Source organism: Platalea leucorodia, assembly GCF_965183815.1.
Source record: "Platalea leucorodia genome assembly, chromosome: 8".
NCBI lineage: Eukaryota > Metazoa > Chordata > Aves > Pelecaniformes > Threskiornithidae > Platalea > Platalea leucorodia.
In genome coordinates, this window is record NC_138830.1 from 18,297,644 (window position 1) to 18,315,368 (window position 17,725).

Here is a 17,725-nt window from a genome sequence, read left to right on the forward strand (position 1 = left end):
AAATAATCTATTTTTAAGTAATGTATTACAGGAATTTAACTAAATTAATGCAAGTAAGTTTTGGTTGCCATAATTAGACAGTTTGAATAAAATCCAAACCCCATGTAACTTAAGGAGAAAACAGACTTTTCTACTCTAAGTTCATATAAATAATCAAGTGTCCTAATACTACTATAATGTGGAATAAATAGTTGTGCAGATCAAGTTAAAGTTACATAGCAGCAACAGTAGCTACACATTGTTGTTAAGTAAAAGCCTTCTGTACTGTAGAAAAGCAAGTGTTAAAAGAATAACAAGAGTTGCAAACTCAAACACTCGCAAGTGAGGAAACAAGAGACACTAACACTCCTGTGCTGCCTCAAAACTCCACCCTCTTTGGAGTATGCACGACTATAAACCAGATGGTATTTCCCCCCCAAAAGTCCCTTTGTCTTAGCCAGTTCAGGGAACATTTAGTGCTGAACCACTGCACAATCATTTGTTATTTTTCTTCCAGTTTTCAAGCACATGGCCTTCAGCATTTCAATAATTTTTGAATCACAATGAACCCTACAGTGATTTCAAACCCACCATTTAAATGGGTTCTTGAAACATCCAGTTGTTTCATAAGCATTAATTGATTCCTCCTCCAACACATACGTGACATAGAAGAGTGGCGACAAAATTGAACTGTCTAGACTTTTCAGTCATTTGGGGTATCTGATTTGAGGCAGCTAGGGCTTGATTCTTTCAGACTATCAGGCATTTTGTAGCACTTAACATACTGTCTCTGCAGCTCTCAGATTTTTGGTTTCAGGTGTAAATGCTGAGTGTAACTCTAATCCTCAACTTGAATCTCGTAGAAATTCATAGATGATGGATCAAGTCAAACTTATCTGGATAGAATTAAACTATTTTAACAACACAACTTCTCTTCCTACAGCCTGTGTCATATTCAGCAAGCTCCTGGATTTCTCTAGCAAACAGATATGTCTTACAGAAAGCAGTTTCTTTCCCTGTGTATGAAGTTTCTTACTCCTTCCCCAATCACTGTATGAACGACCTGCATACTTGACATAATGATCCTGTGGGAAAACATCTATTATCATATGAATAAAAATTGATCACAATGCCCTACTTTTGGTTACAGAAACAGCTTGTTTCAGCCTCCCCTGTCTCCTTACAGCTTGACCACAACATACACAAACTAAAGAAAGGCTTGCCTGTGATTTCTTGCAAGTTGAAAAACATTTTACTGACAACTACGCAGCCTTGCAGCAGAACTAGAATCTCCGGATTCATCATATAGATCTGTCACTTCAAGCTGATTTCATGCTCCAGTCAGTCTCCCTGTGTAGGCAGCTCTACCATTTCCTTTTCATCTCCTGCCCAAGTCACAGTTCTGTTGCCAGCAAGTAAGGTCTACCGAGCTTAGACAGCCTACCCTGTTCCAACATCTCAAGAAACAAACAGTATCCCACCAGTCCCCCTGACCATCAACTCCGAACATTCCCAAATCTTTCCTCTTCAGACCCATGAGGCTCAAGAATTTCTTTCAAATTTATCTCACCTCCTCCCCTTCCATCTCCAACTCTAAGCTAGCCAACCATAACCATCCCTTACCTCTCCAGTTACTACCTGGAGTCTGCCTTACGCACATTATCTGATAGCACAGCTAAGGCAACTGAACTGCACCAAAATGAGGGATCCTCCTCTTTCTCTCACACTCCTGCCTTGCATCTAACACCTATGGTGGTTCTGTTTACTAACCTTACAGAAAGCTATTTAAGTTTCAAGCCGATTTTCAGTCAGTTTGGCAACCTGAATTAACCTAGTCATGCAGAAGATCTCACAAGCTCCAAAGGCAGTGTCAGGCAAGTAGCCATTAAGGGTAGGAAGCCATTAAATCAACTCAGCACTATCAAACCGGATTGTTACTCCCTAGGGACTGAATACACAAGACTGAATTATTGCAGATAGTTTTAAGCTACTAAACAAACATCCTGCAGTAAACATGTTTTAAATTTTTTGAAGATGTTTTAAGTGGCTCAATTAAAGTAGACTTAACAGAAATAGAAAAGTGCATCCTCAACAAGTTTACCAGCTAGCAAAGCTCACGGGAATACTGCCCTTCCCCAAAGAATCAGGCAAAGTGCTAGAACTGCAATCTTCTACAGCAGGAAAAAAAAACAAACAAAAACCCCACCAAAACCAACAAAAAACCTCCAAACACTTTGACCAATCAAAAAATAAAATAACACTAAATATACATTCCTATTCTGACAACCATAATAAATATATTTCCACCATATGGTAAACATTTCAGCTTTGACAAATTGTTTCATCTATTTAGGCTGGCACAAGCAATTTTCATTCAGAAAGCATAAATGCATGGAGTTTGAAGAAGTAGACAGGAACTTAAAAGCCTTTTATTTTATATTTTAAACTACTACATCTTTATGTAAAGCCTAAGCAATAACTAACAGAAGGACTTTTGTTCTTTTCTTGAACTATGGATCAGTTACGGCACAGTGTAAGAGATCTTTCAGTTTACATTAATTCTTGCTTCACATCTCAGTAGTTTTTTCTGCAAGAGGAGTTTCATACAGGAAATACGAACCTTTCAGATACAACTGGCATATATTCAGCTCATAAGATGGAAATAAGTCCTTAAAAAGACACAGCCCGCAATGAAGCCCCTCAAGGGCCCTCTGAGGGACTCTACCTCCACCATTCAAATCAACTGAAGTCCTCCAAGTGCAGAAACTAAATAACTGCAGCCATTAGGATTTGTACACTTCATAAAAATGGTTACATTCCCTAGAACGACTTCATGCGGGCAGATAAACAGGACAATAACAAACTGACAGGTCAATTTAAGATAGTATAGCATATAATTTATTTAGAAAAGTAAGTGCAAAAAGAGACAAAATCTAGCTGTAACAAGCCATTTCTGGGCTTTCAAGTATTCGCATTGTAAATACATAAAACTGTTTCTTTCAGAGCTGCAGTCATGTCAAACACAGAGAAGGCAAGTACTACCATCCAATAGCCTAATTTGGCAAGAAACCGTTCAAGTATCGTCTGTTTCAGCAGCAGCAAATATGCAAACAATGGTCACGCAAACTTGTTTTTACAGACTCCCAAAAAGGAGAGCTGCAAGCATATATTTTTGAAATGTGCTACTATACATGCCATTGTGGTTTTGAAAAAAGAGCCCACACTGAGTCAGCAGTTAATCAATTGCATTATCTTTTTCCCCTCCTCATTCACACATTAGAAAAGGAAACAACTAGAATGGGAGACAAAACAAAATTTTAATTCAGAAATGGTCTGTGGGTGTATCTGCATGCAATTTAACAGCAAGTTTCCAATTAATACAAAAATTATGTGTAAAATCAGGGCTTAGCCCTCTGTACCTGGTCTCTAAGATAGCCCTTCACCAAAGGAAGATTAACTTTGTACTTGTATTTCAAAAAAAGTGTAAGGGCTTCATTGATATAAGATAAGCAATTGCAAGTCTTAATTTGACTTTCTCCAGGGAAAAAAAATGTATTTCAATATCACATTTTTAGAATGCTTACACAACCTGAAAGCCGTAACTGACTTCAGAAAGTCCCACCTTAAGAAAATTGGCCACCATTTTTTCCTCTCCCCTGCCCCGTCATCAAGTAAGACCAGATCAGTCAGTTGTGGCATATCTTGTACGTGACCACTTTTTGTCAACTTGAGCAAAAGAAGGAAACTTCCAGTTTTTAAGAAGTGAGGGGTTTTTTTGACTGTTATCCACAGCTTTGCTGACAGAAACATAGTTTGAGATGTATTAATACTTATCCTTCCCCAAGCTTACTTCCCTTACCTAAAGTTGGGGAATAGAGCCCGAATAAGGATCTAAATTAAAAACAAAAACAGAAGGGGGTGCGTTGAGGGATAGAGGACAAAAAGAAACGTGAGGAATCGCATTCCTGGTTCTGTTATAGGACAACTGACCATCCCTTCATCATATGCAGCAACACTTATCTTTCTACAATCACATGTTCTTTTCCCAACAACTTCTTGTTTGGAAAAGATGGTTTTACTATACATACTAGCATGAGAAATTAAGCCTTCCTCCCTCCCACATTAGCTGTAAGAGGCTACCATCCGCAGCAGCTCTCTTGTCCAAATCCTTAACTTTCCAAAACTGCTTCCTACTGGAATCACCTTCAGTTTTTAAATCAATTCTTATCATAAAACCCATCTAGAAGACCAGCAAACAAAGCTTCTACAACCATGTCTACAAAACCAAAATGATACGGATCCATCTCCTAGTCAGGTCTAATCCCTCACTTTCATTCATCCACAAGCAAAAAGGTGGCAGGAGACTCCAGATAACGCTCAGAACCACCACCCTTGAATTACTTGCTATTGTGTGTGCGCTTAACATGATCTTCAATCTTGTGTTGTGAAAGTTATAGCTATATTTTCCATCTTTGTAGAACTTCCGGGCTCTCAGGGAATACATGGTGGAAATCCATTAGAAACTTACCTATGCACAGAAGCCAGCAGAAGTGTCTAGAATTCTCTTATCCTACAAAAAATGTAACTGGTGAAGGTTTAAAAGCTTCCCTGCCTCATTACATTGAGAGACCATTAATTTGGACATGAAGTAAAACATGGCTCTGAAAGGCAAGTATTATAGCCCATATTTTAAGAATTATTTTTTCCATGTTATTTTTTTCTTTGGCCAATACTTTTTCAGTTTTGGACAGATTGAGAAGAAGCCAGGACAGAAACACATACACATGCCCACTCTTTGCCTTTTTTTACTCAATCACAGCTCTGCTACTTCCTATCTTTCAGCTTTTTTAAAGGAGTTACTAATACAATGACTTCTCAGGGCCTGGTGACTAACAAAACATAGCGATAAGTGCATCACTGACTAATTACCCTCAGAAATTTACAAAATAAGCAGACTGTTAAAGAGTTCACATTTTCTGTTAAAGAATCTCACATGTATTTTCTGTAAGGTCCTCATGCTTTAAGATCAAAAAGGTCTCAAAAATGCCCTCACATCCATTTCTATAATACTATATCCAGGGAGAGACTTCTTATTTCTCATATTCTCACATGTACATCCAAAAAATATATTTATGTACAATGTATTACTTATACAGCCAATTTTTTCAAGGCTATCAGCTTGTGTGATAAAATACTACTGAACATTTTTAGTTTAAGGAACTCCAGTGCATTTCATAATCTCAGATGAAGGCAAAAGTACTGATGTAATACTGCAGTGTTTAACGCACAGTCCTCTCCCACGTGTCAGTGAGTGGGTGAGTACAGCAACCACGAGAGAACCCTGGCTTCCTTTTGATCATTTATCTCCGTCATAAAGAGATCCTAAGAGAGGGCACAGTGAGTAACCCACTTCCTACTCAAAACTGCAATCTGCAACAGTAACTTTCTAAAACAACTTTTCTTCATCATATTAAAAATCCAAACATGTTTTAAAAATAAAATAATTTAACTTAGACTAAAGTGCACAGATATATAAAAAAATAAATTAAAAAAATATTCTATCAGAAAGTTAAGTTGGGAGTAAAACACAAAGTCATCAAGCTCCAGCCAGCTTTTGGTGGTGAATAGTCCATGGGGGAAAAGCTGTTCTAATTCTGCCTTGTGCTTCAGGTGGGATACAAAAACAAGAGCAGCAGGACTCCCAGTGAAGCAAGCTGCCACCCACTATACAAGTAGAAACACATTCAGAATTATCTTTAAGTTATAAATATACATTGATGTACAATGAGTTTCCATATCTTACCTGAATTATCAGCCTACAATATCCACTAAAGCACTACCAGTTTCACTGGCTTAGTTCTACCAACGAACTAGCTTCCGTTTTCATACCAAGTAACAGAAAAGCAAAGAGATTATTTTGCTAGGTCTGGCTCCAACTAAACTACTCATCTTCGTTTAGATAGTTGACTAAGACAGAAAGAATGTAATTTAAACCTCATAATGAAAATTACATTAGCAAAATTGACAGTGTAAGGGTCTCTCCCTGCTCCCTGGAGCTGATCTGAACATGAAGTCACTGAGACAAACAGAAGACCACACACCATTTCCTCCCCTCACAGTTTCACGATACAACCCATTCTTTCATACTAAATTCTCAGAGAAGATTTAAAAAAAACAAACCCCCAAAAAAACCCCAAAACCCCACAACAACCCTTACTCTCTGAATAAATATATAAGTTAATGAACAATGTTTGAAAGCAAAATTAAGAATCTTACTACGTTTTGAGTTTTTAATCTTAATTTTCACTTAGTCTTTACACCCCCTGTATCTGTACCCTTTTCTTCACATGGCCTATCCCACAACCTGTTAGGAGACAAGTGCAGAAAAGCTTTTATTTCTTTCTGAAGCACTAAAAATAAAAAAACTGCAGCAAGACTGGCTTGTTCTCCTGAACGTAACTCATGCTGAGAACGTAGAGTCACAAGAGAACACTGTCAGTCTGAGTCTCTGCAAGTCATTGGTTTCCACTGGTCTTTTCAATGAAAGCAGTCTCTCCGAGGCAAGTAACATAGAAGGCTGTCAGACTTCTTCCAAAGTAAAGGATAGGATTAGTTTCTAGAGAGACCAGTATCTTCTAGTATGCCCTTATCAGACAAACTTTTTATGACAGTGTTGAAACATTTTTGTATAGCTGTATTTGCATTAGCTTCTTATCAATTTCTGGCCCTAAGTGTATTGCTTAATAATGAATAAAAAGAAACTGAGTGACCAGTACATGTGGAATTTTGGTCTTCTGTGACTAACATCTGTAACCTGTATATTCAGACTCCCAAAGCCATCACATAGGATCATTATCAAACACAGCTCTAACAGTAACAATACAAGAGTACAGACTGGTTAGTATCTTCCAATATGTCTCATTCTGTGCTTTTTCTTTAATATTGGTGAAATTTGTCTTTTCTGAAATAATATATACCAAAAATGTACTGTTTCCATGAGGCTCTTTGACATGCTGTAATGTCTTTACACTTTGGAGTCAAAATTAAATTTGGTAATGAAAACTCCTTAAGCTGTTGCTACGAAATTTTACTGAAACGTGGCAACATTATGCTGCTGCAAAACGGCAGCTCCTGTACTTTGTTCCTCTATAAACATTCCTTATCATGGTTAACCATGAGAAAGTAATTCTGAAGCAAAACTAAAAGTGGATTTTCACATACCAAACCAAAATCTTACTACCGAAAATGTTTCACGCTGTTCCCACCACCACCACTAGCAGCTCAATTCTGTCAGGAAGAGCAGTACTGCAAGTTCTGGCTGTCAGCTGCAGTGGGCATTCCTAGCTTTCTCACTAGACCCAATTCAGCTGGAATTACAAGACACTGAACTACCGATACCAGATAGCCATGCTGAGTCCTAATAAAAGCGAGTGCTTTGGGAGCAGCAGAGATGAGCAGTTGTGAAAAACTTCTGTAGGAGTTCCCTAAGCATATACCCATTCCCTCAGCATATACCCATTCCGGCAGCAAGGTAGGCTCCAAGGAAAGTCATATAAAAAGAAAAATGTTATTGGTACCAGGATGTGCAGATATTCAGTATTAAGAGAGACAAATCACATAACGTTCTAACAAACAACTAAATATTCAAGGATTAATGGATTTTCTTACTGTACTACTAGTTGCTGGCACACAGATCCATTATCTGTTATCAGTTCATTCAGTTTTAATTCAAGGTGAACTTTTCCCTGAAAAAACAAGAGAGAAAAACAAATAGTTTTAAAAGCCTTTATTTTAAAAGTAGTAATTAGAACAATAACATAGTTTACAGTTAGAAGCTATTTAAGGTAATTCCAATATATCCACTTCAAGCAAATATCTATCCTAAAGCACATATCCTGCAAGTAGGGTATGATGAATGCATTTGAACTTCGAGAGACAACAATAAAGAGAAGCATTATCCTCAACTGCAGCCAGCACATGAATTGGTCAAGCCTCCACAGATTTAACACACACACGCGCGCGCACACACACACACACACATTTCTTCCAGCATGAGGAAGTACCAATAGCAAAAGTGCCTCTCAGCTCTCTTGTCCTAAGCACAGGATGAATCCTTGAGCAAATAGACAGCGAATTTATAAGCATTTCAGGAGAAAGTTCTAAAATGACCTTGGACTCTGAAGGCAGTTAGGTGTATTTAGAAAAGTAGAATAGTATGCAGTAGCCATAAACAGCAACATTTAATATCCAGCTGTGAAATCCTGTCCATCCCACCAGACTGAAGATCATTTAGAAATTTATTATGCATCCCAGTGCAGCTTTCATCTATCTCATGAAGTCTGCTGATATACTCATGGAACAGTAAACACAACAAAGGAGAGGAAATGGTGGCAATAATTGCTAAACCTGGCTTCCTTCTTTCCTTTTTCTGATATGGTAGGATGTATTAAGAAAAAGAATCCACAAATGATGGCACAGCATGGACTAACTTCAGAACTCAGCAAGGGCCAGCCTACTCTGCCCTCTCAATAAAAGGCTCCAAAAACTCTAAACCATGATACGCAACTTTCTTGGGATGACCAAAATTTGGTACCCTAACCTTGCTCCAAACATCTACTGCCTGAACAATACTGCTGCTCCTTTCGGTGCCTGGCTATTTGTGCTGGCTTTCACATCTAAGATAACCAGACACTGACACAGTCCTTCCTCTAAACCATCTTCTCCTCAGTATTCTTGGAATTTGTCTATTTGCTAAATGGAACATCAGGTGACACTAGTCTGTCCACGATTATGATTCTTAGGGAAGGGACCTGGAAGGTAATTTTAAAGTGCGGCAAAGGAAGCAAGCTGTAATTTTAACTACAATTTTGCTGTAAACGCTAAAATGGAAGTAAAACCCTTAGCTGACCTTGCACACATTTCTATAGCACTTATGTTTTGACATAGAACTGAAATGTTTTTATTGTAAATCCCCTGAGGCAAGGGCTGTGTTTCTCTCTCTGTACGTCACATGGGAGGAGAAGTGAAGTTTCTTATATAAGGAAGTTTTAAACGTAACTATTTTGGGATGCCTGCCAAGTGTTTTGCAAACTGTTACTACATGGATTGGAACACAGGTACATTAAGAAAATATTTGTCAAGCAGAGAAACTCAGTTACAAAAATAGATTTACAGGATAAAAACAGGATACTGAGAAGCATGCCAACAGCCTTACAAGGCAAAGCTTTTGAATGACAAATGAAAAGACAACATTAGTAGTATTTATTGTAATAGCTGACTTAACTAGTTTTAGTAGGCAGACCTTGTGAATGGCCTAAACATCTTCCTTTTGCTTTTAAAAAAAAACAACAACAAAAAAAACCACCCAAAACAAACACCAATCGTGTTCTACCCGATGAGTAGGACTAAAATAGAAAGTTTACTGCTCCTGAGAACTATCTGTAGAAGTAGTTTGTTCAAAACTCAGCACCATGATGGCTACAGTAACATGATTCTAAGTAAATATTTCCCTGACATGTATGGAGAGTTTTGGGTACATTTGTTTTGTTTGTTGAGAGCAGTGTGATGGTTTCCTAAAGTGGCTGATCTGCAGATTTATATCAGAACTTTTGACATGATATGCAACCGGGTTTTAAACGTGGTTGTACAGATGGGTTTTAGTTCAAAACATAAAGAGAAATCAGCCATTCTTACACAATAAATAAGCAGTGCACTTTATGTGAATGTACTTTTCAAATCTGTAGATCTCGGGGCTGTTCAAAGGCAGGTAGGTACCATTTTAACTTTACAAATGGATTAACAATCAATTTTCAGATACTGACTAGAGGAAGATGGAACTGTTGATTATGTGGCCAAGATTCACATAGTAACAAAGAAGGCAAAACCAGAGTGTCCAAATCACCATCCTAAACTTCAGAGCTACAAAAACAATTTAGTTACACAGTTTTGTTTTTAGCATTGCTACTGCATTTTAACACTGTATTTTAAGAGGTTTTTTTCTCCCCCCAGTTTCGATATTTTGGTCATTGCCACATTATGAAATATTACAAGTATCCATAATAAATACAATTTTTCTAGTTTTCTAAAACTCTTAGGTCAAAACTGGGCTAGCAACTGTATTTTAAATATTTACGCCAATAGCTGCTCATATACAGTGCCCACATTCCATATACAGAATCACACTACTGTTCCAAGTGTACCACAAAGTAACTTTTGACAGTGTTAGTTTCCTTCATAAAACTTTCTCTCCTTTAAATTCAAGAGGAGGAGATGCATACTCTTTCATCTAAAAGATAGTCTATGCTTGCTTGGGAAAGTTATTGAGGGGGGTGGTGGGGTTTAAACAGAGTTAGAAATGCTAACAGTTATTTTCCAGTTCCTCCCTCAATGTCAGAAACTCTAGGTTACAGTATTTCTCTTGAACTCTCTGTCCTCTTCCTTCCACTTCCCCCAACTCAATGGAACAAATATCACAACTGAACTATTGAATTTGTAAGAATAAGGAAGGTCATCTTTATGCCATACACACTATGTCAATATCTAAGTAGAAGAAAAAAATTCTAAGCCAAAAGTTAGAGAAGTTTAATTAAAACTAAAGAACCTTAAATAACCCAAGTTGTCCATTCAGAAGCATCTTCAGTAAACTAAAGTCCTTGGGGCACATGGAAAGTAAAACTGGGGCTCTAGAATACTCCACAAATTACATAATATTCCCACATTTAGTACCGCCCGAATTGTTAATTCTGTGTGCTTACTGCAAAAATGTCTCTACATAGCAGATACAGGTTCTATTTCCTGGAACTCAGGAAAAAAAGGAGCGCTTACCACCTTTGGAAGAAGGGGAAGGTGACTCAGGAGGACTACAAAGATGATGTGAGGTTACACAGGGAGAAGGTTAGACAGGAGAAGGCCCAGCTAGAACTTAAACTGGCCACCGCTGTTAAAGACAACAAAAATGTTTTTACAAATATATCAGCGAGAAAAGGAGGGCAAGGGAGAATGTCCCTCCTTTGGTGGATGTGGAGGGAAACATTGCCACGAAGGATGAGGAGAAAGCTGTGGTACTTAATGCCTTCTTTGCCTCAGTCTTTAATAGTCAGACTGGTCATCCTTGGGGTTTTCAGGCCCCTGAGCTGGGAGATGGAGATAAGATGCAGAATGAAGCCCCGGTTGTCAAAGAGGTGGCAGTCACCGACCTGCTCCTCCACCTAGATGTTCACAAGTCTACAGGGCCAGACAGGATCCACCCGAGAATACTGAGGGAGCTGGCAGAGGAGCTTGCCAAGCCTCTCTCCATCATTTCTCAGCAGTCCTGGTCAAGCGGGGAGGTCCCGGATGACTGGACGTTAGCAAATGCGACGCCCTTCTACAGGAAGGGTCGGAAGGAGGATCCGGGGAACTACAGGCCTGTCAACCTGACCTCGGTGCCAGGAAAGGTCATGGAGCAGATCATCTTGAGTGCCATTACGCAGCACGTGTGGGACAACCGGGGGACCAGGCTCAGCCAGCATGGGTTTACAAAACGGAGGTCCTGCTTGACTAACCTGGTCTCCTTCTATGACAAGGTGACCTGCTTAGTGGATGAGGGGAAGGCTGTGGATGTCGTCTACCTGGACTTTAGTGAAGCCTTTGACACTGTCTCCCACAGCATTCTCCTGGAGAGACTGGCTGCTCATGGCTTGGACGGGCATACTCTTCACTGGGTAAAAAAAATGGCTGGATGGCCAGCACCAAAGAGTTGTGTCGAATGGAGTTAAATCCAGCTGGTGGCTGGTCACAAGTGGTGTTCGCCAGGGGTATTGGGGCCAGTCCAGTTTAATATCTTTATCAAATGATCTGGATGAGGGGATCGAGTGCACCCTCAGTAAGTTTGCAGATGACACCAAGTTGGGCGGGAGTGTTGATCTGCTGGAGGGTAGGAAGGCCCTACAGAGGGATCTGGACAGGCTGGATCGATGGGCCGAGGCCAGTTGCATGAGGTTCAACAAGGCTCGGTGCCAGGTCCTGCACTTCAGTCACAACAACCCCATGCAACGCTACAGGCTTGGGGAAGAGTGGCTGGAGAGCTGCCTGGCAGAAAAGGACCTCGGGGTGTTGGTTGACAGCCGCCTGAACATGAGCCAGCAGCGTGCTCAGGTGGCCAAGAAGGCCAATGGCATCCTGGCTTGTATCAGGAATAGTGCGGCCAGCAGGACCAGGGAGGTAATAGTGCCCCTGTACTCAGCACTGGTGAGGCCGCACCTCGAGTACTGTGTTCAGTTTTGGGCCCCTCACTACAAGAAGGACATCGAGGTTCTGGAGCGTGTCCAGAGAAGGGCAACGAAGTTGGTGAAGAGTCTAGAGAACAAGTCTTACAAGAAGCAGCTGAGGGAGCTGGGATTGTTCAGTCTGCAAAAGAGGAAGCTGAGGGGAGACCTTATTGCTCTCTACAACTACCTGAAAGGAGGCTGTAGCGAGGTGGGGGTCGGTCTCTTCTGCCAAGTAACAAGTGATAGGACGAGAGGAAATGGCCTCAAGTTGTGCCAGGGGAGGTTTAGTTTGGATATTAGGAAAAACTTCTTCACCAAAAGGGTAGTCAGGCATTGGACCAGGCTGCCCAGGGAAGTGGTTGAGTCGCCATCCCTGGAGGTATTTAAGACGGGTAGACATGGTGCTTGAGGACATGGTTTAGTGGTGGACTTGGCAGCGATAGGTTAACGGTTGGACTCGATGATCTTAAGGGTCTTTTCCAACCTTAATGATTCTATGATTCTATCAGCTTCCATCAGCTTTTTTTCCAGCTTTTCCATTCTAAATCAGAGCAAACATATGTAGTACATTTCAGAAACATGGTATCTTACTGTCTACCACACTGAGCTCCTAGCACTATGTGATGGCTGACAGTTCCATTGTACTAGGAATATCCGTTCAGCTCAGATAACCCCGCGAGGTTTACCTTAGCCAGACCTTTCTTCTTTCCTAGGGTTAGAGATCTGAGCCACTAGGAATCTACAAGCTGCCTTGAGGCTCCATCTCCATTTTATCCAAGTTTACACATTCTACATGAACACCAGGGGAATCTATTAGGAGTAAAATACTTCAATAATTATAAATCATGTCAATTTTAAGAAAGAGAACAATGAATGTTAAAGTTACCTTCAAAAACCCTAGAAGTACAGGAAAGACTTTGACCTTATCAATGTATTTCAGTAGTATAAATCAAAACTCTACAAAATGTTTCTTGCTATGAATAACAAAGATGAAGGGCAGGTTTAACAATATGACCTCATTTCAAATCAGCTAAATGAAGGGGAAAAAAAAAAAAAGGGGTAGCAAGCAATCCTAAGAATTGAATTTTATTAGCATGCTGAGGCTATCTGTATTTTAGAAAACCTGAAGATTTATATGTGTGTGTATATATATAAAAACAAGTTCGCACTAGCTGCAGTTAAATATGGTCTGTTCCACTCAACTTTTCAAATGCTACTTTATTTGCTTAGTATTCCCACATTGGTGTATACTTTTCAGGAACTACTGAACAAAGGAAAAAGTTTTAAGAAAACAAGATGAATATCCATTCATAATATTGTAACCAGCAGCAAAACAAAAAAACAGCTAAGATCAAAACACAGAGCAGATGCTTTCTAAAAATCAAAGTAATTTTTACACACTTTCAATGGCTGGGGAGAGGCCACTCTCCTCCCACACACACTTGAAATTAAATACCCATCACCTTCTTTCACCAGAAACTTATATTAACTCAAGCACATAGTGTTTTTACTCTGCTGAACTTTTAATCACCTCCACTTCAGGTTGCCTGTGTGTACAGAGCTGTGGAACCAGAAGATAAAATGACTGGTCTACAGCTTCTGCATTAGGAGTGGATCGTGACCCTAGAGAAGTCCTAAATTTATTACAAGTATGGTGGTTTTAGAAAATGACTGGTCTGTTTAACACCCCCCCCCCCTTTATTTTCCAGGAATTGACAAGTTTAATTCCATAAAAGACAAAATGTTACATTTAATATACTTCTAAGCCCTTCTAGAAACTGTCAAAGTTATTAACGAACTCGAATGTCTTCCAGTGATACTTTCATTTGTCCTACCAAGGTAGAGCTGACAATTTTGCACACAGACTATAAGAATTGATGAACTGTAAAGAAAACAAAAAACCCAAGATATCCTTATTAGTAAAGAAGACAACAGCCACTGCCAAAGCACTTACTACTTGGTATGGATTTTGTACATCTACAAGCTGTATACCACAATATTCAGTATGTACCTCCACTACCAATGTACCTGGCTGCTCATTATACCAAAGTTAGGCTGCATGAAAAATAGATCACTGGCACACAGAAAGTGCAGTTTTCTTGAAACAAATGAAGATTTAAGGAAAAAAAACAAAACAAAACCCCAACCAGGCAAACTGCAATGTGTCCCACATATAGCCAAGGAACACAAAATACTTCTAAGCCATCCTATTGCCTTGCACCCATCATAAATTCTGGAAAATACTCACATGGAAGGAACCAGAGGAAAAAATGTCAGCTACATGTATGGTGCCATAAGGAGAAGAGCACATCTGAAAATAATTTTTTTTCCCCCAACTGTTATCTAGCTTTATAAACATTCATGCACTTTTTCTGCCCACACACTATGTGAAAGCCTGCTATTTTCAGCCATGTCCCACCACTAATCTTGGGAATCTCCAAGGAATACATTTCAGTACAGTATAGCACATCCAAACCAATGGGATTTCAGCCAAATCTAGCAGATGGAAAGCGGTCTCAGCTCTCCTCTTACAAATTTCATGGAAAACGGAAGCAGGACTGAGGAGAAACCTACCCAAATGCCCTACCTCAAGGAAAGATTAACATAAGGAGCACAACTTTGCAGAAAAGGTCCTCCTTTAATGGAAGTGTCATGCAAGAGGGTGCTTTACACATGCTCCAGTCACAGAAAAGTGTCAATAAGAGCTTACATTCCACTGTGAGCTACAAAGCCATGGAAAATTAAAAACTTTTAATGTCCAATATGTGAGAAATTGCTAAAATCTATTAATGGAATATAATAATTGAATTTTCACACTTACTCATGTATTATGACAAAAAGTAATCTTTCATTCAATACATTTTTATGACTGAGAAAAAATATAGCAAGCATGACAATATTTAAGTCAAAGCAGAAATTGCATTTCAGTTTATACCTGGAAAGGACTTTCTAGAATATTCAGAGTGATTAGATGGAAGAATTGGGAGAAGAATGAGACAACTTGCAGTTGGACTAGATGATCTGTAGGTCCCTTCCAACTGAACTATTCTATTATGTTCTATCCTAACTGAAAGAGAACTGATTTTCAGCAGATATGAGAAAGTGGTATTCAGATGTCTTGAAAACCTGTCTTCATGTAAAGCAAATCACCTGCCCTCCTATAGACCCAACAGCTGCATGCTAAACTTATGGCTCTTAGATGATTGATCCTGGAAAGTAATGTGTCTTTTTTTTTTTTTTTTTTTTTTTTTTTTTTTTTTTTGAGAATTCTGTGCACATTCACCTCTTTGTAAAAGTAGACAGGATTCTCCCTACCCAGAGGGACTTCCAAGTTACTAGAAAAATAGAAACACTGCCAAGTCCAAGACTTTTGCCCTCAGGCAAATCTGAAAAAACTATTAAAATCTAATAAATTGTTTATCACAGCAACAAGGTTAAAAGATTCTCAAGAACACTGTTCTGTTTTCTTCCTCAAACCAAAAAGAGAATTGCTATAACTTCTAGAGCCATCTCATTTTTACATATTACTAGAACAATCCTGTCAGAAGAACTTGAACCACAGACCAAAACACGACTCTGAAGTCCAAGTTATTTGATACTGAATGCAAAAAGTATTTCAAAATAAGATAAAGGAAAACAGCACAAGTACCTCCAGCTTTGGAGACTTTAACCATTTCATGTCACATAATCAGCCAGATAACACCAAAACTGACTAAAAAAAAAGATTCAGTAGTTTCCTAAACAATTCACCTGTCTCAAGTACATAGCTCCTCTTGCAAAGATTTTAGACATCAAAATACTGTTAAGACATTTCCAAAACAGTCGCTTCAAGTCTTCTGCCAGTTTTAAGTATCATGAGGAACAATACAGCCAGTTTAGAAGCGCAGAATATGCATTATTCTCTAATCAAGCTGAAAGACGCAACTGTCTCACAAGAATTAAGACAGATGCTAACCTCTACCTGCTACAGCTCAATATAAACTTCTACCATTACATGCACTTATCTATAATTAATTTTAAAAATGCAAATGTGCAATTCAATAGTTACCTGAACCTCTGAATTAGAATCAACAGGTTGAAGCATAAACCAGTTCTCTTTTCCTGTATAGTTGCATAAATCTTCTTTTTTGATTGACACTTTTCCTGGGGGAGGGGGACAGGGAGAGATAAGCATAAACATCACTTTCATCTGAACAGGACAAATATTTAAATAGTTTTGAAGTTTGATTTCTGTTTAAATTACCTTTTAGGGTTTTTTGTTTGGTTGGTTGGTTTTGGGGTTTTTTTTAAGCTTATGATGCTAAATGTAAAGCTTATGGAAACAAGGAACATGAAGCATAAGTAAAGCAGAAAAATAGTTTATATAAAGCCAAATTAACTTAATTACAATGTGTTATCTTAGATATCACTATTAACAACATTAGGTAAAATAAAGAACACACTTGTGGCTGGAAATAACATAATAAAGATTTGAGAGAACAGTAACAGTGTTGAAGAATGTTTAAATAGGAAACTGAAGGTAGATGCCTTTTACTCTTCTGATTGCTATTTGGAAAGCTGTTATTATACCAAATTATCTGGCATCCTGGTGCAAATTATTTCCTTCCTCAATTCAAGTAATGTGAAGGCTTCTTCCACAGCAGACTGTCAGAGCTTTACAGCAACTATATCCAAATAGCAGCTGCAACAGAGCCATTATGCGGGGGTGGGGGAGCGGAATCCACTTCCTGTAATTTTTCACCTAAGCTGCATAAGTTGCTGCAAAATGCTTTGTAAGTCACCAAGTTACAGGTTGCACCGACAGAGAAAAAAAATTTAAGAAATATTCCACAATTGCAATTACTGTGGAATTATTCTACAATTTATTCTTCAAAGACCTACAGGTAGTGGCAATTATTCAAATATTCCAGTAAAATAGAAGTGGAGAAAAAACAAATAGAATTTAAAAAAATGTATTGAGACTATAATTGTAAGACTATAAAATGTCCTATTACATATTTTAGTATAATAGAATAAAGCAATGAAACAAAATCCTGCTTTTCAAACTTTAAAGGAACATTTAGTTCAAGTGCACTATACACTGTGTTTTGAAAAATGCATCACTTTAGTAATTCTATCCTTAATACCACAGATAATGATACTGAAAATAACCAAACGTTACGCAAGATGTAGACAGTATCCCAGAACTCACCTATACGCAGGTCTTTTTGTAAAACACTTTTATCATAAATGTAGAAGGACAACCACTGGAATGTTCTTGGAATCTCAAAGTAAAACTCTTCCCCAAAATAAGGGCTGAAAAGAAAGACTGAAAGTTAAAACAGAAAAACACTTTATGTAATTTATACGGAAGACAAACATTAAAATGCTACATTTTTACTCAGTCCCAGACCTTGGCCTTTAGCATTATACTTAGCTATCACCAAAGCCATCCACAACCATTTCATTACAAGAACATACAATAACACTGCAAGTTAAAACTTCATGAGAATGCCTTA

The 17,725-nt window shown here is 38.6% G+C and overlaps 1 protein-coding gene across 1 annotated transcript in view; it reads right to left on the reverse strand.

The window, feature by feature from the left end:
- The window catches only part of RASA2 (RAS p21 protein activator 2), a 54,238-nt gene that overhangs the window by 24,335 nt on the left and 12,178 nt on the right, over positions 1-17,725 (reverse strand). The window contains exons 3-5 of the mRNA XM_082319769.1: positions 17,419-17,522; positions 16,276-16,370; positions 7,648-7,724 (exon numbers count right to left, since the gene is read on the reverse strand). Of these exons, the coding sequence (XP_082175895.1) occupies positions 7,648-7,724; positions 16,276-16,370; positions 17,419-17,522 (276 nt within the window). The remainder of the gene's footprint in view (positions 1-7,647; positions 7,725-16,275; positions 16,371-17,418; positions 17,523-17,725) is intronic.